General features: G+C 37.5%; 1 protein-coding gene across 1 annotated transcript in view; it reads left to right on the top strand.

Moving 5' to 3' along the window:
- The window catches only part of Map3k15 (mitogen-activated protein kinase kinase kinase 15), a 128,416-nt gene that overhangs the window by 5,331 nt on the left and 100,045 nt on the right, over window positions 1–23,040 (top strand). Inside the window, exons 2-3 of the mRNA XM_005358845.3 lie at window positions 11,092–11,231; window positions 13,383–13,406. Coding sequence (XP_005358902.1) covers window positions 11,092–11,231; window positions 13,383–13,406 — 164 coding nt within the window. The remainder of the gene's footprint in view (window positions 1–11,091; window positions 11,232–13,382; window positions 13,407–23,040) is intronic.

Raw genomic sequence — 23,040 nt, 5'->3', positions numbered from 1 at the left:
TGGGCGGTCCTTGGACTTCCCACAGGTCAGGGAACCCTGATGGCTCTTCAAGCTGATGAGGGAGAGGGACTTGATGGGGGAGGGGGAGGGAAATGGGAGGCGGTGGCGGGGAGGAGGCAGAAATCCTCAATAAATAAATACATTTTAAAAAAAGAAAAAAATTAGCTATATTTTCAGCTATATAAGGATCTTAAAACCCTTTATCTAAAGTGGTTATACTATTTTATATTCCCAGAAACCATTCATGACATTTTCATATCCTCATCAATACTTTGAAGTATTGATCTTTTAAAATTTAGCTTTTTAGTGAGGAGTATAGTAGTTTCTCATTGATGGATTTAATATGTCTTACCTAATAATGATGCCATGCACCTTTATAAGTGATGTTTGTGACATGAATATGAAGTCACTTACCTATCAATTGTTGTTACCTTCTTGTTGAATTTTCAGCTCTTTTGATATATTTTGTGTTTAAGTACTTTGTCAAAGCCCTGAGCCTCTCTCTCTCTTGCTAATTCGTCCATTTGTTGATGCTTTTTGATGATGCAGTCTGATTTAGAATATCTTTTAGAGCTTTTTAGCCTGCATACCTAAAACACCTTCCTGGTTTTAGTTGTGCCAACAACTAGTCCATGTAATCTTCTGAAAGCTTCAGTTTTCACTTTTACATCTCAGCTTTCTCTAATGAAACTGACATTCTGAGCAAGACACCTTAGCTTAAAAAATTTAGAGAAGCTAGTCTTGGCCTAGGATGAATCTAACATTTGGAGATTGGTAACAGGACCCTGGCTGCATCCTTTCTTCTCATCCTTCAAAGACTCAGAAGTCCAGGTTCTTTAGACTAAGGACCTGTCTGGCATCTGAAGACATGTGTCCATCCTGATAGTCCACTGACCTTGGAATGCTTGGCTTTATGCGTCAGAATTTGAAAGTCTACTCTATTATCTGTTGGCTGAATGTATCTGAGTCTTGCTAAAAAAATGTCTCCAAGTAAGTGTCAGTGCCTTGAATTGAGCAAGTGCTTACTATCAGTTCTCTCTGTCCCGTTCCTCTCTAACTCCTGCCACTACTTTGGTGTATAGTGTATTGCTTGGTGCAGTAGAGACTCAGATTTAAATCTCTTAAACAATCATCACATAGTATGGTCTCCTGTAGTTTTTAGGAAAAGATTCCTAAAAGAGTTTTTGTGATTAAAGAATGAACTTCCTCTCCATTCCTTGTTCTGAACTGAAGAAAAAGACACAAAATCCAGCTTTCAGTGTGCTTTTTGTTTTCCTGTTCAATTGAGACACAGCATATACAGAAAAAGGTGGGTGAGTTCTGCCTAATATTGTTTTTTTTATAAATATAATTTCAGTTTGTACCTTGACATGTCTGTCTCCGTTTGTTTACTGTTGGTGTGTGGGCTACCTCTATGACATCATTGTAGCCGTAGCGTATTCTTTGCCATTTCTCTATAGTACAGTGATTCTCAACCTTCCTAATCCTATGACCCTTTAATACAGTTCTTATGTTGTAGTGACCCCAACCATAAAATTATTTTCATTGCTACTTCATAACTGTAATTTTTGTACTGTTATGTATTGTAATGTAAACATTTGTGTTTTCTAATGGTTTTAGATGGCCCCTGTGAAAGGACCATTTGCCCCCCCCCAAGGGGTTTTTGAGCCACTGGTTGAGAACCACTGCTATAGTATTTCAGTGCAAGAAGATGCCACAATTTATTTTCTGTTATAAAGAAGCATTTGAGTTGGTTCTATCTAAGATAATTATAAATAGTGCTGCTGTTATGAATATTCTAGTACTTAGGTTTTTTAGACAACTTTATTGGGATATAATGCATTTATTTAAAGTATAAAGTTCATAGGTTTTAGTGTATTCACAGTTATGTAACTATTAGTACTGTCTAATTTTAGGCTATTTCTTTTAGCCCTCAAATAACAACTAACTCTTGTAAAAAACCACCTGGAATCTAGTGAGAATTACATTAATCCTTTCCAAGGGCAGTGTCCCCAGTAGTCTAGTCACGTTATATTAGTACCCAGCTCTTAAAGGTCCTACCTACTAGCTTCATACTACCACACTGGATATAAAATATTCTAACACATGAACCTTTAGGGACACAGTCAAATATTATATAAAACTGTGGTTTCCAAATATTCATTATATGAACTGGGAGCAATTACCATCTTGAAGTTTAGAATGACTGTTGGATTTTCATTAGATTTCACAAGACCCAAATTTCAAACCATGTTAGATGGGTTTATTTAGAAATGTGCTCTCTGTCCTGAGAAGGAGAATTCTGCATCTAGAGTACTGCTTGTTACTAAGATACAGCTAAGTCTTTGTAAAGCCTATGACTAATGGACGTGTATGGTCAATACAAATAATAAGCACTCTGCATTCATTTTACAGTGGAAATCAGACATGAGAAAATACAATGAATCTAGAAGAGGTAAGGACAAAGAAGGATAGTTTCCTATCCATCAGTGAGTCATTAGCCCTGAATGGATCCAGTTGCCTTTAAAGGCTGTGGCAATAGAAGCCAAGGAGGAAATGTAAAGCATAGAAGAGGTGAAATCAGAAGTCATGCAAAAGTCTCTATGTTTAGTGATCTTGAAGGAACAATTGATTTTCTTAAGTAAAAGATAGCAGTATGATTGTTGAGGAAGTAGATGTAAAATCCTCGAGTCCTTTCCCATAGACCGGCACTTGAGTGAGACAAATAGAGAAGAGCATCAATTTAGGACCTATTCCCTATGATTTTTGTCAATGTCAAAGAAAAGCCTCCTGACCTTTTCATGGTTGGTGGCATGTGGCAATAGCACAGCAAACCAGCTCTGCTCTAAAAAATCATGTATCTCAAAGGTGAGTTGAATGTAGAAGTTGTGCTTAGAAAACCCTGCTAAGAAATAAGACCCCCCAAATTTCCTCTTAATGAAACAGTAGAAGAAATCTAAAAAGAAACTACCATGTGATGCGGATGCAGTATATTCAAAGGAAGCCAGGATAGGGACTGTGGAAATGTGACAGCACGGATGATAATGACGGTATGGACGCTACTTAAACTGCAGCCTAGCTTGAAGTATAATTTGGCACATTGTTGTTCTGCATTGCTAGTTGTAAAAGCAGTATTCTTGTGCAAAAGTCAAAGTGCCTTAAGTCATGCCATGCCGTGCTTTACAAATACTTCACTGTGAGTAAAAGGGAATTAGACACCATGAGTCTGTTCACCTTAGTGGGCACACATAGTTTGCTTATATATGGTTTATTTTGGTCTTTAAGTACTAGAAGGCAAAAGATGGAATTTCTTGATGGGTCCCTACTCTTCACCTTTCTTCTTCCTAATCAAATCTCAAAAACCCCAAGCAAGTTAACCCATCTGATGATAGCACCAGGTAAGGATGTGCTAAATGCTTGACGCTGATTTGGTAGGTTAGCATTTTTTGCATAGTACGTTCTGGAAAATAAGAGTTTTCTCCCTCTCTTTAAATGGAAAATAAGTTTAAATGACACTTCACAGCATTCTTTGTACTTGCCTCACCTGAAGTTTATTAGAAATGAGAAACAATGATAAAGACAGATATAATTTTAGTAGAAGTCAGTAGACATGGCTTCTGTTCCATAAAGGTGAGCTTTTTGTTTTTAAGGCAGTTTTAAGGGGACCAGCATTACCATAGGTCTAATTACATTTCTAAATGTCTCTGGCAGAAAACTTATTCTGAACTCTAGCTTTTTGTTTAGAGAAAGAAAGGAAAAGAACCTCTCATTTACAATCATTTTTTTTTCTACTGGGAGGAAGATAGGTTTACAGACAACCTGGAGTGTATTTAAAGACTGGCATGAGCCAGTGTGCACACACAATTACTATGTGGTAAATCATTTGCTATCATACCATTAACTAATGCCATGATGCGTAAATTCAGTACTTTTAAAGCACGCTAAACAGTGTGGTTTTGTTTGTTACCTATAAAATATTTAACAAAAATGTTTAAAGGTCAGGCATGGTGATGTACTTACTCCTGTAATCTTAGCACCTATAGTAGTGCAGAAAAGAGGGTGAGAGAAGTTCAACATCATTTGTTGCTACATAGAAAGTTCAGGATGAGCCTTTGCTACTTGAGACCCTGGCTCTTAAAAACTACAACAAAATTTTGTTTTCAATTGATCAAATGGTCTTTTTAAACTGGCAAAGTTACACACACATATAATGTGTTTGGATCAAATCCATCCCCTATTCCCTCCCCTACTTTTCTCTTCCAACTTTATATACCTTTTTTTTTTCTTAAGGAAAAAATCCACCAAATCTGTTTAGGACTTGCCTGTGTGTGCGTGGGTGTAGGGCCATCTACTAGAGCATGGGTAGCCTCCCAGGGACCGTATACCTAAAGAAAACTAACTCTCGCTTCCTAAGCGGACAGGTAGAACCACCTCCCCTGTCCATGCTGGAATTTTGCTGCCTTGGTCTTCAGCAAGTTTTATCAAAAGTTTTAAGAATTTAAGGGGTTTAAGTGAATTAAAACCCTATGTTTTTCATATTATTTCACATTAACACATTTGGAATAATTATAATCAAATTTTTGAGGGGTATTTCAGTGATGAATTCAGACAATATCCTGTTAGTTTAGATTTGAACAGGATCCTTGGCTTTTTGCATTCTCTGATGGGGAATCACTTCCTAAAGAGAGTTAAACTGCATTAGATAGGAGTGTGTGTGCCTGCCTGCCTCATTGCCTCATGACCTGAGAGGATGGGTTGTGCTTTATAGCAGCCCCCACCCCACAGCAAGGCTTGCCTGCAGCATTAGGAACTGACTGGTAGGAACTTTGGGAGGTAGTGGTTACTAAGATCACACAATGCATTTGGTAATGAAAACCTGCATTTTATCTCTTCCTTTTTAATCTGTGATCTGTTTACCTAAGATTTAGTCTGATACATAAATTGTTTTCCTCCCAGGTAGCTCAGTTTTAGGAAGAGAGTCAGGAAAGTAGCCTCATCTAGGCACAGGCCAGCCTAGGACTGGGGCCAGAAAAGGTGTGTTTGAGACGTCTCTGTTCCGCCCAAGTTAAGTGACCTTGAAGAGTCTGTTAATAGCTTTGTGCTTCATTTTCCCCTACCTGCAAAGTAGCCTTAGCTATCTTCTGAAGGGTTACTGAAACACAGCTGAGATGTCTAGAGGGATTTTCCATGTGGCAAAGCTTATGAAGGTTGTGATAAGTAATCTGAAATGATCGAGTTTCTCTCTCTCTCTCTCTCTCTCTCTCTCTCTCTCTCTCTGTCATCTTTTATCCTTTTCTTGTTTGTAGTTTTGTTGTTTGTAACCTAGGCTGATCTGGAACTCACGGCAAGCCTCCTGCCTCTTGAGTATTGAGATGATTTGAATTGGTGGCCTCTTAAAAAATTGCAGTTGAGTGTCTTATCAGAATTAGCATTTAGAAATTTGATGCTAGATTAGTGCCATAGTTGCTCTAAAAACAAACCAGTTGAATCTTGTCTAGGTACAAATCCTCATGGTGAATTTAATCTATTCACTTGAGTAACAGACGTCAGTAAGTAAAGGTTTCAAGTTTGATGAGTCCAGCATAGTGACACACCTTTTTAGTCCAGCACGTGGGAGGCAGAGGCAGGCATAATTCTATGAATTCAAGGCTAGCCTGGTCTGTCTACATAGTGAGACCCTGTTTCAATTTCTTTTTTCAGATTTGAAATGCTTTTATTATTGAACATGAATTGCTTAGAATTTGGAGAGGTTTTGCTGTGTAGCTCAGGCTGACCTGAAATTTGCAGCCCTCCAGCCACTGTCTCCTAAGTCTGAATTCCTTCTTGAGTAGAGGTCGTCACCTATCTAGTTTTAATTGGTACTGGAGAATCTCTGTCTAAGATCTGGGTAAAGGTACAGAAGGCTACCTTTCTGGAGGTGGTAAAGCCAGTATCCAGATTGCAGTGAAGAATATTGAATGGACAGAGAAAGGAAGAAATTTATGTTACCAGATGAAAATGTAACCCACTTAGCAAAAGGCCACTCCATCAAATTCAAGACTGCCTACAGAGATGAACTGTGTAACTTAAGGTCTGCTATCCTTCAGCTCTGGGCTCTGCCTCTTCCCACCACACTCTTTTCTTTTCTTTCCCTTTACTTCCTATCCTCTAATTAATGTTAGTAGTCACTGTGGCCTTGGAATTAGCATCATTGTTGCCACTTACAATAGCTCCCTGTGAAGCACTTAAATTTAATTTTGATAAGCAATAGAGTCCAGGGAAGAATTGAGTAGGCAGACTACCTAATGTACTCCGCTGTTATTTTTGACTCTGCATATGTCTGCAGGGCGCGGAATTGTCCGTTTGAGATAAAGTGACCCAGCTGAGTTGTAAAGTATTTCCTCAGCATATATGTTTGTCCTCTTATTAGCGATAAACTCTTACTGGGTAAATTTTAATACCATAGACTCCTGTGTTAAAACCTCTTATGACTGTTTTTAAAATAAAATGCCTCTAGGTGAGACATTGATACTATTAATTTTTCTTCAAGTTCTCATCTTTCAGCCACACATTCTGAAATCTTTAGGGAGAAAATAATATAGCATCTAGTATTTGCTCAAAAGAATATAGAAGGGCATGGGGTGGGTGACAGTAGAGATAAAAGGAAGCCTCTCATGGGCTTATAATTTGTGAGATGAGGATCATTGGAATTTTATTATACTCTGTGTGTGTCTATAATAAAAAGGTTTTCAAGAACCTTACCAGAGGCTTCTCATTGCCTCAAAGTAGACTCCAGTTCCCTTGGGATGCCGTTACGACCTGTTACCTAGTAACCCTTCCAGATTCCTCTCCAAAGGTGTTCTGGCTTTCACATTAACATTGCATCCTGTTTTGCGTCTGGTCCTTTGCATTTTCTTTTCTTCCATTTTCACCCTCTATTGACACTCCAGTTTAGTTGCATAAGTCTTACGAATTCCTCCAGCCTTCTATTAACTGCCACCTGCCCAAGTATGGTCAAGAACCTTACTAAGGGGTACATCTATCACTGAGATTCTCCCAGTTTATCTAGCCTTTGGCCTTTGGCCCAGAAACTCTTCTTCCTTTTGGTTGCCTACCTAGGTCAGTCGGTCGGTCGGTCGGTCTGTCTGTCTGTCTGTCTGTCTCTGTCTCTGTCTCTGTCTCTGTCTCTGTGTGTGTGTGTGTGTGTGTGTGTGTGTGTGTGTGTGTGTGTGTATTTGTGGGGAGAGGTTCCTGTGCATATGTGTGCATATGTAGGGGAGAGGTCAACCTTGGGTGTCATTCCTTAGGAATTATCAAACGTGTTTCTTGAGACAGTCTTCACTAGGACCTCAAGTTTACTGATCAGGCTGAGCTAGCTGGCTAGTGAACCAGGTATCAACTTGTCTCCACCTCTCTACCTAGGGAAGTATGCATTACCATGCCCAATATTCTATGTCAGTTCTGGGGCCAAATCTCAGGTCCTCATGCTGGCATGTTGACACAAAAAGCACTTTACTGGATGAGCTATCTCCTCAGTCCCTGTACTATAAGAGCTGTTTGAGGAAAGTGATTATACCCTATTCACACCTGTATCCTTGGTATTGAGCATAATGCCTGGCATGCAGGTGGTCATGTTCTTTTTAGGAGAATAAAAAGCCCACTCAGGGCTTAGTGACATTTGACCTCAGGTCTCTCAAGTGTCTCAGTATTGAGCCAGTGGTGCTTGGAGCTGATGTGATTTTACTTGCCACCTTGTTTTCTCCTGCCTACAGCTCCAGTCTGTTGTGTTTCATCAGTACTTTGATGGCCTTTCAGTGACCCACAGTGTTGCAAGCCTAAGTTTGAACATACTTCTGTGCCTTTCTACTCATATGATGAGGAAGCAGCACCCATCAGACATGAAGCTTTTATGTCACCACCACCACCCCCTTTGAAAATCACAAGCTCTGAAAAGGCAACCAATACTAAAGATTAAATATGCTGGCAGCTGATGCCACCAGTGGACCCTCTACTTTGAATAGATCTCAACCACAGGGCATAACTTCAGGGAGCATTATATGCCCAAGGTGAATAAGTAGCCATGACACAGAAATGCTAATTGTAATAGCTTGAAATAGAAAAGAGAAAAACTGACTAATATCTCCATCTGTAGACCTGGTAAAGAAATTATGATTTAGTCGTCATGCAGTGGAATTTTATACAGAAATAAAAATGTAAGAACTACACTGACACAAATTGATTGAATCCCATCAAATACTAGAAAGTCAAAGACTTTGTCAACTATGATAGTATTAATAGATATAAAGTTATATGAAAATATACTGTGTGTATTATAGTCTGTTCAGGATGCTGGAACCAAATATCAGAGCCTAGGTAGTCTACAAATAACAGATTTATCTCTCCGTTCTGGAGACTGGATACCAGCAAATTCCATGTCTGATAACAGTCGGCATTTGTCCAAGTGTCTTCATGGGATAGAAAGAGCAGCTCACTTCCCTGGAACCTCATGAAAGAGGGCACTGATGTCATTCATGCATACATATTCCAAAGGCACCGTCTCCAAATGCTGTCACATTAGGGGTTCTGTTTCAACACGTGAATTGTGTGGGCATGTAGACATTCAGCTTTTAGTGTGCACATATAAGTGATACATAATAGAAGTTAGCTTTCTCTGGTAGATCGGAGGGATATATGGAGGTCTAACTTGTGCTTGAATGCTAAGCACATGGGTTTTACTGCATTATCTTTCACTGATAGGTACATGTTGTATTAAGCTTTCTTGTTGGACTTTCTTGGACTACCAGCTAGCATATAATGACCCAGGGACTTAGTATTAATAAAGCTTGGCCTTAGCTTGGGCTTTTTTCTAACTAGCTCTTATAACTTAATTAACCTTTTTCTATTAAGCTACATTCTTTCACATGGCTCAGTTACCTCTCCTCTATCCTGATTTGTTCTATGGCCCATTGGTGTCTCCCATGAGCCTGGATTCATCCCTCTGACTTCCTCTCTCTGCTGGAAATCCCACCTATACTCCGCTGCCTAGCTATTGGCCATTCAGCTTTCTATTACACCAATTACAGCAACACATCTTCACACAGTATACAAATATTCTACAACATTTCCCTGTTTTGTCTAAATAAAATGGAAAGGGTTTAACAATAACACAGTAAAACTATATATAATAAGAACAATGATCAGGTAATGATTATATGCTCAATATCTAATCCATTTGTATTTGGCAATTTTAAAGAAAACAATCTATTATCTTTCCTATCTTGAGTTCAAAATTTATACCTAAACCACTTTCTATCATAACATATTATCATCCTAAAAATAATCTTTTTAGACCTAAAAACATTTTCTTAGATAAATAACTTAAACTTTTATGTCTCTGAACCCTATCCACTTCACATCTGGTATGTAAGGTTTTTTTTTTCTAATTTTAGTAACAAGGAAAACTGTATTTATAACTATCTTGTTTTCAACCCCATCGAAGACCCAAGAAGGATATACTATTGCCTGAGTAAACAGGAAGTGTGTAGCAAACAACTTCCAAAACTATAGAAACGACAGAGACATTTGGCTCCTTTGTAATGCTGGGCATCCATCTTTTGCCTTCAGACCTAGAATATCTGACAGACTTTTTTGTTAAGGAGGAAGTTTGAAGGATTGTCATACCTTGCCTTGGCAAGCTTTGGCAGTCACCTTCTTTTGTGTTCTGCTTGTCCAATTTGGACAACATACTGTCAGCAAAGAGGCAAGAGTAGTTTCTTGCCCAAATGGCTAGGTTTGCCAAAATAGAAAGCAAACTCCATATAGAGATTCTTTGATGCCCATCATCCTTTCTTGAAGTCTATTGGTGCTGCCAGGAGCAGATGTATCTCAGTGTCATGAAAAGCTTTATGTTATTAAAACATCTTAAATGCCATAGTCTGTAGATCTTTGAAACGTTTGAAGACAATATATCTACGTACAATATCTTTGTTTGACCTTTAAAACATATCTAATAAGACTATAAATTTGATTGTTATAGATGACTACTAACTTGCACATCTTAATTATCTTAAATGATTTATAAATATAGCTTTCAGTGACTAGAAATCTATATTACATTATTAAATGAGCTACATTAAATGAGTACACTGCTTATAAATCCCATTCAGATGCCCAGTAGCAGGGCCTCTTAAAAGAGTCACACACACCTCTGTACACTGCAAGCACTAGCCTATTTGGGACTTTTTTCCCCAGCTTTTTCAGTCCCTATATGGATTTATGTGCTGGATGTTGGACACCAGTTGTAGGGAGCTTTTATCATTGAACATTCTTGGACCCCTTGACTATAAATAGTGACCCAGAAACTTATTAATTTTGAAAGTTTGGCCTTAGCTTAGGCCTTTTTTCTAACTAGCTCTTATAATTAATTCGTTTCTATTCATCTACAGTCTATCATGTGACTCAGCTACCGCTCCTTTGTCCCATACATCTGACTTGTTTGGCATCTCCTAGATTCATTCTTCTGACTTCTCTGTTTCTGCCAGAAATACCACCTATACTCTCCTGCCTAGCTATTGGCCATTCAGTTTTTTATTACATCAATCACAGCAGCATATCTTCATATAGTATACAAATATTCCACAACATGTGGTTTTTGTATATCTATTTATAAGAAGAACCATCATTGAAAACAAATCTGTCAGCGAGTTCTAAGTGAAAATTTATTCTTAGCACTCAAGAAAGGAAAACAAGACAGGTATAGTGTCACATGCCTTTAATCCCAGCACTTGGGAGGCAGAAACAAACTCACCTCTGTGAGTTGTAGGCCATCTGTCCCTGTCTCAAAAATGTGTAAAGACACACACACACACATACTCATACTCATGCATACATATGTATTAGTCTCTTCATTCTTAAAAATTCTTACTGTTATTCTTTTACAGTTCATGGGAGGTAATCCTAGTTAAATCATTTATCACTTCTACTTTATGTAAAAAGCTGATGGTAGAAGAACGAAATTGCTATAGTCCTTATTGATCATCAACAGCAAGCAGAATAATTAAGTACACAGATCATCTCAGCCCCTCCCAACTCTTTTCTCCTTGTTCATCCCAGATGTTGCTTTCGTGGACATGAGTGATATCTCCAGACAGCCTTCCCTTTTCTACCATCTTGGAGTTCGAGAAAGTTTTGACATGGCTAATAACGTCATTCTGTACTATGATACTGATGCCGACACTGCTCTGTCATTGAAGGTAAGGAGCGTTGTTTACCTTCCTTTGGATACTTAATTTATGTCCATTTGAAATATGACTTCTAGCACTGGAGGTTTGAAAATGCACTGAAGAATCACTTGTAGAGTTTCTTCCTTCCCACCACACTTTCTCGCTTCCACCGAAAACTCCTTGGCTGCTATGTGTGCATCCTTGCTATATTGAACTTTTGCAGGCACCCAGCACTTCAGGCTTAGGGAAGCAAAAACAAAATCTGTTAGTTTCCACTGATGCAAACACAAGGCTCTGAGTCTCCTCATGGGCTGTTTTCATCAAATATACACATTATGAAAAATAGTTCTCAACTTTCATAACTAATCATATGAAGACAACCTAATGGTTACCAAAATGAGCAAAAAAATTAGCATAGACATAATCAATATTTCATTGATTTTTTTCCTCTAATCTGAAAGGAAAGCTTAACTGTGGAAACCTGTATGTTCCTGCACAACTCAGTAATTATTGAGAATTTTAAAAATGTGGTTTTTGAAAGCTTCATGCAAGCTTTCTTGAATAGCATAGGACTTTAAAATGTTTTAAAATATATTAATAAAATGTAAATTTCTAATCCGAATTGTTCCAAACTTCATCTTTCCTGAATAGTGTTGAATATCTTAGCAGTAGCTAGGTAATCCTAGTCTGTGTGAAATCAATTTAAGAGTAATATATTAGTTTGTTTACAGCAGCACCTCTCAACCTTGACTGGCCTTTAAAATCACCCCAAGAGCTTGTTAATGCCCCAAGACCTAGGTCACGCCCAGATAAGAAATATCAGTCTCTGAGGGTGGGACCCAGATACATTTTTATCTTTTAAATCTCCCACATTTACAACCAGGGATGAGAACCAGTGGTTTAGAAAGTTTGACTTCACAGATATTATTCCTAAGTGTTCAGCTCCCTCAGTACTAAAAATCATGTGTATATAGCAATACAATTTGGTACCAAAGTTAGATGTTTGTGTTTCTTGAGATTTAATATTAAACCAGATTTTTCTGGTTTCTGCAATGATTAGAGATTATTTCCTGCAACAAATGCTACCTGTTTTAGATATATAACCTGTATATAGTAAATTTTACATATACTTTAAATAAAAATGTACTTAGAGCTCTGGACTGTATTGTGCAGAAATCATTCATATGACTAAGAAAAGAAATTTTTGTCAGCGTATGTTACATTATAGAAGTTTCCAAAGGTTTTAAACAATCTAAATTATTATATATCTCTATAGATGGACTTCTATTTATTAAATAAGTTGTATTTAGAAATCTACAGGAATTATAGATATAAAATTTGATTATTTATATTTTGAGAAATGTGAAGTTAGAATGTATTTTCTTGTGTATATTTTCCTCGACCATGTCTTAGCAAAACCTTCAATAAAATCCTATGACATAAGTTTTATTTTATTGTTTTACAGTTGTGGAGATTGCAAATTCTTTAATAGTACAACTATTTCCTAAAAATGAAAATGACTAGCCATTTATACACCAAAAGCAGGAGACTGCACTTATTACCTGAAACCAGAAATGTCACAATGTATAATAAATGTTTTATATGGAGGCTATTTAATTATGTATTCTTTTAAAATAAATTTCGGGTTTCAGTGTAAAAGTGTTGCAATCAATTGATGCATAGTCAGCATGCTAAGTTAACAAACACTGTTGTCGTTATACTTTGAGCATGCCCAGACAGCTCCAGGGGGGTCAGGACAGTTTGAACAACACTCTCTGTGAGAAGGCTGACTATGGGATGGCCTGAAGCCTTCATATTAGTCCGTTCAAGAAATGTTCAAGCTGAAGCATAGCTAGTGCTTTACTGTCTTCTCTGGCAAGGCAAGGGCCAGGGCACCAAGCACCCCAAAGTGAGATCTTAAACTATATATGAATAAATGTTTTTTTCTAATATATTTGAGAATGTTTTTAAGTATATATCTCCGCCAGTATTTGCAGAGCTAACCAATTATCAGTTTTTCTTGGCATCTGAATTTTGAATGTAGAGTTTTATTCTATTTGAAGCTTTCAAAGGGTACACCAAATGATTAAACTTAAACTTAAAATGATTAAGATCTGGAGAGACTACTGGCTATGATAATTGACTTTAAAATTTATATTCATATCTTCTTTTTCTTTTCAGGATATGGTTACTCAAAAAAACGTAGTAAGTATTATATTTTAAGATTTTCAGCCATATTTATGTAGATTGGTAAAATGCTTAACTAATGATCTTTCAGATAGAAGTAATATTTTAAAAAATATTTTTATTTATTTTGCATATGTATGGCATGGTGATTGATAAGGGCATGCACCATTGCATGTATGTTGGGGTTAGTGCTATCTTTCCACCATGTAAGTACCAGAAATTAAACTTGGATCTTCAACCTTAGTGGCAAGTATATTTACTGGCTGAACTATCTTACCAGCCCACATGGGTGATTCTTTTTAAAATCATGCCTGTTGATTTTGATTATAAGAAAACAACCAGAAATAGCTTGTCCTTCAATGCAGTTGTTAGGTCAAGACCCATTCAGCCATTCATTGAGTGGGGCAAAAGGTCAAGTCAGGCAAGTATGTATTCATTTCTCACTAGGGCTTTGAACTTGGTACAATCTCCTTGTTTCTTTCTGAGTTGGGTCATTCTTCCTGAAGTCAACAAAAGACTTTTATTTGTTTGCTCATTTTTGTTTTGTTTTGTTTTGTTTTGCCTTGCTGGAGGCCAACATTCCATACTTGCCCACCAAAGTTTTCCTGGTAATGGAGGAATGTGAACTTGTACCCCAGTTCATATGGGGGCCACACCTGACTTCAGACACAGTAGAAAAGAAGTGGGATAGAATTTCATTCCATTCTGTTTCTTCCTTAAGTACTGATGTCTCCAGATATGCATCAAACAAGTTACTGTGCTTGCAGAGTTTCATCACCATGTTGCTTTGAACAGGCTAATGAAACTCACCCTAGAAAACATTACAACAGCTCACCTCCTCAAATGTACCAAAATTACTCTACATAGATATTTTATTTATGTAAACATACATTTACAAACATGTAAATATATGTTATACACATACACACACATATACACATATATATAATTTCAGCCAGGCAGTGGTGATTCATGCATTTAATCCCAGCACTTGGGAGGGAAAGGCAGACACATCTCTGAGTTTAAGGCCGACCTGTTTTACAGAGGGAGTTCCAGGATAGCTAGGGCTAAATGGAGAAACTCTGTCTCAAAAAAAAAAAAAGCAAAGAACTCATTATAAGTGTATGGTTGTTTTGTCTGCATGTCTGTTTGTGCACCATGTGCATACATTGTCCATGGAGTCCAGAAGAGAACATCAGACCCTAGGAACTGGAATTATAGATGATTGTGAGCTACCATGTAGTTGCTGGGAATCAAACCCAGGTCTTTTGAAAAGCAGCCACTGCTCTTAACTGCTGAGTCATCTCTCTAGCCCTTCCTGTTGAATGTACCCCAAGCTTCTTCCCACCCAACCTCTGATATATGGTATTATATTTTGAGAAATCATAACCTAGGCTCAGGAATAAGCCCTTGGATCACAGCTTCTTTCCCACCAGCCCTTCTAGAATAGAAGGCTTTCTTGCCACTTCTCCTATTCTACTTGGAGTTCCTGCAGGGACATGGTAGAAAGGGTTCAGGAAATGAGGCTCTTAGCAGGGCACGCTCTTTAGGAAAGTAGGAGCTTTATGTGACTACCTCACAGAAAGTCCCACTGAGCAGCTAAGGGGCTCAGGACACCAACACAATTCCCCACATGAAGTGAGCCTTCCTTCCCCACCCAGGGATGACATTTTAGAAACAAAGTGATTACCATTGAAACATGGATTTGTAAACAGGCATATTTAGAAAATAAGACAGAGTGGTTTGTAGTTCCTCTTCAGAAAAGAAATGGGAATATGTGTGCCTTTCTAGCATTCCCTGCTAATCACCCAGGAATTCTATTAACATTTGTAGTAATTCTAAGTATAACTTAGCCTAATTTTTCCAGTGTGGTTTGTTTGGGAATAACTTACTCTAGAGGATTTGGCAACAGCCATCTCTGCTGCGGTTGGCATTTCATTAAAATTCAGTGCCCTGTATTCTAATGCTTGAGAAGGCATAAAGTATCACAGCATTCCTAAGAACTATAGAGAATGACTGGAGATAACTTGAAGGAAAGAAAATAGCATCAACTAGGAAAGACTAAAGGGAGATAAGCCAGGGAGTGCTTGCATTCATGCTCATCCTCTCTTCCCGGTAATAAAAGAGAGTTAATTTTGCACTGCAGATGGGATAGAAATAAGGCAAAGAAGAATGGTTTGCATCAGCAGAATGGGCAGCTTACAGCTAATGGTGATTAAACATTAAAGCAGAATGTCAAAGTAAATTGGTTGAGTTTTAAGAAGAGTTTCTCTATATCCCTTGTCTGTGGATTGGGTCCTACAGTCATATAACATCATACTTTTTTACAAGAGAAAAACTGATAGAACTGTTGATTTGTGATCACTTTGAAAGGATTGAACACGCAGGCACACTCCCCCGCTACCATCACATGCACCATAGTCATAGTGAAGTGTAAAGCTCATGAATCGGGTACAGACTAAATGCCATTCTGTGAGCATGCAGACATTCTGTCGTATCTTTAAAATAATTTGTATATAAGTGGAAACCAAGCTGTTTTGAGGTCTTCAGGGGGCAATTTGCTGGTTCTAGAATTGTGCCTTAAATGCATTGACTTGAAGTTGATATGAAAGAGGGGTAGGCATACTTGGCTTCATTTTTAGGAGCAATGCTAGAAATTATCATAGCTGGACATTCACGCGTTCTCCACCATGACAGAATATATCCTCAAACCAAGAGCCAAAAATAAAACCTTCATTAAGTTGGTATTTTGAGGTGTTTTGCAACTGCAATATGAAACATAACAATTGTCCTCTTAACAATACTGCATTTTCTAATCCATGAACATGGGATATTTTTCTGTTTATTTTGGTTGTCTCATTTCTGACAGCAGTATTTCATCATTGTCAGAATACTCATTTTTTTACTGCCTTGATTTAAATTCAATTAAAGTTTATTCTTTCGGTTGTTCTTATAAATAGAACTATTAATTTGTATTTCTGAATTGATTATAAAAAGCGCTTTTCACAAAAATCTTTTAATACCACATTTAGTTCATAATTCAAGTATTTGAAACTACAAGATTTTTTGTCAGAGTTCTCACTTTTGCTATATTTTTATGTACAGTGTATTTATGACAGATCAAGAGTGCATCTTTATGAAAGAAAAAAGATTGAGAATATAACAAGTCCTGAGACTTTTTTGTCTTTTAAATTTTGGAACTTTCTGGTACTTTGTCAGTAGTGTACATTATCTAAAGGTATTCTGTAACTTCTTTTGTTCCAATTTTCCTTTTCATGGGTTGATTTATATGAATCACTAGAAGCAGAGTCTGAGGCTTGGTTTAGGGTCCAAGTGGCTTATTAAGAAGTGGCCTTGAAGTCCACACTAGGTAAGTGGAGGAAATGACGCCTTTGAGCAGAGATGAGTGGAGTTGTGATGCTGGCTCATTGATAGTGATAGCTGTGGCCCCGTTCCCTGGGAGGTCTCAGTTTAGAAGGACTTTGCTGTGCTGTTGCTGTCCTGTGTTGTCGTTCTTGTATTGATATATTCCTGGAAGCAGTATTGCACTGGATGAGGTACATTTTGCCTCTGACAAAGTTCTAGAAGGGTCTAATAATAGAGCTGATCTGCTGAAGAACTCTCAGCTGAGAGGGATCTGAATAATGCACCTGAGTATACACTATACGATAAGCATTTCACTGCAGAAACAATAGAAGTCATATGTACCTCAAGAGTAAGGAATACATTCTTGGTTGATGAGCACAGAAATACTTTGTTTCAATTGAGTGGAGGAGGGTTTATTAACTGAAAGCTACATAACTTTAACAGAGAGGAGAGATTTTGACCTATATTATTTCTATGATCCCGGAAGAATTATAGGCTGGTATAGGTTCCATTTTATGTTTATAAATGAAGTTGTTGAAATAATGCTAGACCTCATTTTCACTTGTCATGTCCTAATGCCAGAGTTCAGTTGTTTTGAAAAAAAGGAGTTAAATTTCCAAAATAGGATCACATTATTTAAAAAGTACCATTTTATTAAAAACTTAATCTGGTTCTTGACCTTTGGACTAGGTAATTATTTCTTTCTGGAAAATAAGATTTTAGAGAAACTCATTGTTCCTGTTTAAGTGGTTATCTTTATAATCCCAATGAATTGAAAATTCTTTGAGAAACAGATGCTGCCAATATTGGCATCATTGTTTTAAATTATGGAAATCTTCTCTAACATATAGATTGGGTTAAACCTAAGTTCAAGGATAAGAGAATTTTTCCTAGTCCTCCCTCTTCCTCTTTATTTTTAAAGTTTGCCATGGCTTTGGAGCCAAAATTATCAAATGTGATATCTTAGTTTCTTTTCCTGTTGCTGTGATAAAATACTCTAACAAAAAAAACTTCATGGAGAAAGGGTCTATTTTGGCTCGCAGTTTGAGGGTACAGTTTTGTATCATTGTAGGGAAGCAGCTGGTCATATCATATCCACAGGAAAAAGAGACAGATAGGGAGAAAGACAGGAAGAGGGAAATTAATGCTACTGTAGTAAGGAGACCACTAGTTTGTTTCTAGCAGCTTAGCCCCAAAATAACCACGCAGAAACTGTATTAATTAAATCACTGTTTGGTCCATTAGCTCTAGCTTCTTATTGGCTAACTCTTACATCTTAATTTAACCCATCTCCATTAATGTGTGTATCGCCACATGGCTGTGGCTTACCAGGTAAAGTTCCCAGCATCTGTCTCTGGTGGGCTACATGGCTTCTCCCCAACTCTGCCCTTCTTTCTCCCAGCATTCTGTTTAGTTTCCCCTGCCTACCTAAGTTCTTCCCTATTAAACAGGCCCAAAGCAGCTTCTTTATTCATTAATGGTAATCATAGCATATAGAGAAGAATCCGACATCACCTCCACTTTAAAAGGAAGGTTTTAACTTTAACATAGTAAAATTACATATAACAAAACAGTTATCAAGCAAGAATTACAGTTAAAATATTTATATCTACTTTATCTTTTATCATAACTAAGAAAAATATAAATTCTTGAACTCCCATCAAAAACTCCAGAAGGATATAATATTACCTGAATAAACAGGAGGTGCATTGTAAGCAACTTCCAAAACTCTAGAATTGAAAGAGACATCTCACTGCCTGGGCAGTCACCCAAAGTTCTTCTTTACCATTGGGGCATCCAGTCTTCACCCAGAGGCCCATAGTATTCAGCAAACTTTTCCATGAGGCAGGGAATTTCAAAGACAGTTCTGCCTATATTGGCAGTTTGTCAGTCACTTTTTTCTGTGTCCTACAGAATGTCTGGCAGACTCTTTCATGAAGCAGGAACCTTAAAGGATGGTCTCACCTTTAGACAAATTCAGCAGTCATTTCTCTGTGGGTCCTGCATGTCCAGTTCATCAAGCAGCCCCGGCAAGAACAGTTTCTTACCCATATGGCTAAACAACTTCATAAGGATCCTCTTCGATGTCCACCTTCCTCTTGTAGCTATTGGTGCTGCCAGGAGCAGATGTGTCTCATTGTCCTGAAAAGTCCTAAGTTCTTAAAACATTTTAAATGCCATATTCTGTAGTCTTTGAAAAGTTTGAAGAATGCCTATCCATCTGAAATATATCTCTGTACATCTAGAAAATCTAACATGAATATTAAAGTCAAGAGCAGAAATACATATACATAGTATAACAAAATTGACCTTAAATTTATATCAATAAATCAAGATCCATACCAATGCAAATCTCTATAGTATATCCCCGTTTAAATGTAAACAAACATTCTAAACAATATTTAGGGATATGGGCATAGTTCTTCTCCAAACTGCTTCTTGCTGTTTATTGGGTGAGGTAATTTTTTGAGGGGTGTTCAAGGTGACCTTTCAGGGGGTCTTGGTCCATCAAACCACACTAGTCTGGAAGGATTCCACAGGTTCTCATCCTCTGTGGAAGCAAAAGAAGAACTTCTTTTCCAAAGCAACATATCCTTATCAAATTCTAAAATCAAGATACCTTTAAAGTATATCTGTTGGTTACTTAGTTCCTTCACAGTTAAAATTTTCAAAGAAAACACAATAATATACATAATCCAGACTCTTCTGTGAATTTTCCATCTTTATGTGACTTATTTTTCTTTATTCCTTTTAATCTATGACTGTGCTCTATCTCTTTAAAGACTTTTTTTCCTTTTATGACTTTCTGTTTCTTCTCTCTCCTAAGCCTATGTCCATTTATCCACCACTATGATCCATTTTGAGGTCTTTTTTAATCTAGATTTGTCTTTATTGCATATCTGAAATTATTTTCTGACCAGAAGTGCTTCTTAAAATGCTAAGTGCTTAAGAATCTAAGCTGCAACTTTGCTAGGGTACATATGATACTTCCTGCTTGCCTTGTCCATTCCAACATGGCAGAGCTGCTTGCCATTCATTAATGGTAATCACAGCATACAGAGGTTGTTTCTCAGCCTCCTGACCTCATTTGCTCTACATAATCATCCTTTTAGGAATATTTAGAGTATCTAGAAGAAGATTTACATATCAATGTCACCAGAATACTAGTTGTGATACCTCTTCATGGAGTAAGCTAAATTGCCTTTGTTAAATTAGTTCTAATGAGCTGGATTCATGAGGTTATTTCATTTATAACAGTTTGAAATAATTCATCCTAGTTCACTATCCAACATATGTTATACTAATCATTCATTGTTTTTCTTTTTAATTTCTTGTCTGTCCACCTACAAAAATCTGAATGTCTTTCATCTTTTAAAGATGCATGGGGCCCACTCTTCCTCATTGTAAGAAGAAAAGCAGCACACTCAAAAGGCTACTTTCATTTGGAGTTCAGAATTACTTTTAAAAATATAGTCATTAGTCCCAGTTTCTTTCTGACAAATTTCTTAAACTTTGGGATGGTTTCTGAAAGATTTTCTCAAAGGATGTATTTTTACCTCCCCAAGTGTTAAGATTCCTGCTGTCTCTTCAGTCCTGTTTATTAAACTCACTGAGCTGATTTCAGGGTTCATGCATTTCCTCTCTTTCTTCTTATTTTTCTCTAACAGTAGCTAAACATTTGTTCCCAACTCAGCTCCTCTCCTAGCTGCAGGGAAGCCTTCATCAGTTCCTGCTGCCATTGGCTCTGCCTTCTGGAACAAGAACCCGTCATAGCACACATCCTGCTTGTCAAAATGCTGTTTTCACACCTTATTAGGATTTCAACAGGACTAGAGCAAAGTTTACTCCTATGCTGTTTGGGAAGATAGGTTTGCAAAAGCAGTAAGGCAAGCAAGATTTCAGCAGAAATGTTTGTTTCAGAAGTCTATATAAATAGATTTTGTTCTTGTGCCTTTAATCTGCCTCCATGTTACAGAGGCCTGGGATTATTTAATTATGATACAGATATCTTTGATATCTTTTATTTTGCCATAGTGACCCACACCTTTGTTCAGACTAACCTGAAATTTACTATGTGGCCCAAATTCAAAGCAGTCTTCCTGCTTCCGACTCCTGGTGCTGGGATTATAGAAACGGTCTGCCATATCTGGCTTAACTATGTCTATTAAATGAAATTGATAAGAAAATTTATATGTATTTCCATATGTGTATGGTAGAGTGGGATCGTATTCATTTTTTCTGTTTTGACGTTTTTGCTTCTTTTGTCTTTTAAATGAAACTGATAAAAAATGTACATGTGTATTTGCATATGGGTATAGTAGGGTGGTATTGTATTCATTTTTCTGTTTTGACATTTTTGCTTCTTTTATCTTTATTCCAGTACAACTTTATTCCCATTTGTATATTTTTTGTTCTTGTTGTCAAATACATTATATTTCTACATTTAGTTTTAAAATAAGTTAAGAAATTAGCAATCACATTTTATTTTTACAGTGCTAAAGATCAAACTTCAGGCCTTGTATACAGTAGGCAAACAATCTACCACTGAACAATTTCCTTAGTCCTTGGTTCTTTGAGACTTGGTTGAGCCAAGGAGCTCAATCTGGCCTAGCCCAGGATAGCCTTGAATATGCAGCTCTGCTTCTTTCTCTTAAGCGCTAGGATTATAGGTATTTGGTATGTGCCAAATACCTATAAATGCATTTTCTAGCCCTCCCCAGCACATTGAATGTCATCCCAACACCTTCATTGTTTCTCATAAAAGTAAGATATTATCTTATTGAAATTCCTTTATTTATGCCATTTTTTCTTATTGTTTTCAGCTTTTTTTAACTTATTAGATTTAAAAAAAATGCCAATCCCAGTTTGGATGCTCACCTTACTAGACCTGGATGGAGGTGGGTGGTCTTTGGACTTCCCACAGGGTAGGGAACCCTCACTGCTCTTTGTGCTGATGAGGGAGGGGGACTTGGTTGGGGGAGGGGGGAGGGAAATGGGAAGCGGTGGCGGGAGGAGGCAGAAATCTTTAATAAATAAATAAATTAATAAAAAAATGCCAATCCAAATTCCCACTCACTCCCCTCCTCCCATTCCCTCTACACACCCTTCCACCCCACCCCACCCCCATCCAATCCTAAGAGAGGGTAAGGCACATTGCTTTGTGGAAGGTCCAAGGCTCTCCCTACTATATTTAGGCTGAGCAAGGTGTACTTCCAAAGAGAATAGGATCCCCAAAAGCCAGTACATGCAGTAGAGACAAATCCCAGTGCCACTGCCAGTGGCCCCTTAGTCTGCCCCAGCCATGTGGTATGTACTCACTCATAAGTGGATACTAGCTATAAACAAAGGACACTGAGCCTATAGTTCATTATCCTAGAGAAGCTAAGTAATAAGGTGAACCCAAAGAAAAATATATAGAGACCCACCTGGAAATTGGAAACAGACAAGATTGCCTGACAAAATTGAGTCTGCTGTTTGTGTAACTTGCATATTAGTTTTGTGACTTGGTTGGGCTACAGTGAAGTCTGTGTCTCTATATTGCTCCACTCTAAATGCAGCTCCTTCAAGGGTATAGCCTTGGGCAGGGGCATTTATTTTAATTTCTCCATGAATGACTGTTGCAGTTGAGCTCTTGAACTGTCTTGTCCCTTGCTGTCCCTGTCATGGTTGATTAGTAATGTCTCTGATGAGTCATGCTGAGTGGGTGTTGCATCTAGTTATTAGTATCTTCTATTAGGTGATAAGTCTAGAATATGTTTTATGTTTTTAGTTGAAACAGAATGACATCACTTCCCTCCTCCCAGCAAACCATCCCTCAAACCCTCCAATGCTCCCCACTATTAAGTGGATAGCTTCCTTTACTTTGATTATATGGACAAATATATATGAATTCAATTTGCCAAGTCTATATTGTTTGTGTATATATCATTTCAAGGCTGATACTTTACATTAGACTAACAATAAGGCAGCTTATCCTAGGAGAAGCTAATTCTCCTTCTCCCATTTGTCAGTAGTTGCATATAGTTCTTTATCTAAGGGTAGGACCCCAGGAAAGGTTCCCCCTTCCACGTCCACTGATAGTACTATTGTCCCAGTCTTTTTTATTCAGGCATTCTGAGGAAAAACTATGTCACAGCAGACTTCCTTATATTCTGGCTCTTGTAATCTTTTATTCCCCCTTCCTTGATTTGGATCCATTTTTTTTTGTTTGCTTGCTTTTTTTAAAAAAAAGTGTGTGTGTGTGTGTGTGAGAGAGAGAGAGAGAGAGAGAGAGAGAGAGAGAGAG

This window comes from Microtus ochrogaster, chromosome X (genome assembly GCF_000317375.1).
Source record: "Microtus ochrogaster isolate Prairie Vole_2 chromosome X, MicOch1.0, whole genome shotgun sequence".
Lineage (NCBI taxonomy): Eukaryota > Metazoa > Chordata > Mammalia > Rodentia > Cricetidae > Microtus > Microtus ochrogaster.
Note: the sequence above shows the minus strand (reverse complement) of the source record. Positions and strands in the feature narration are given on the sequence as shown.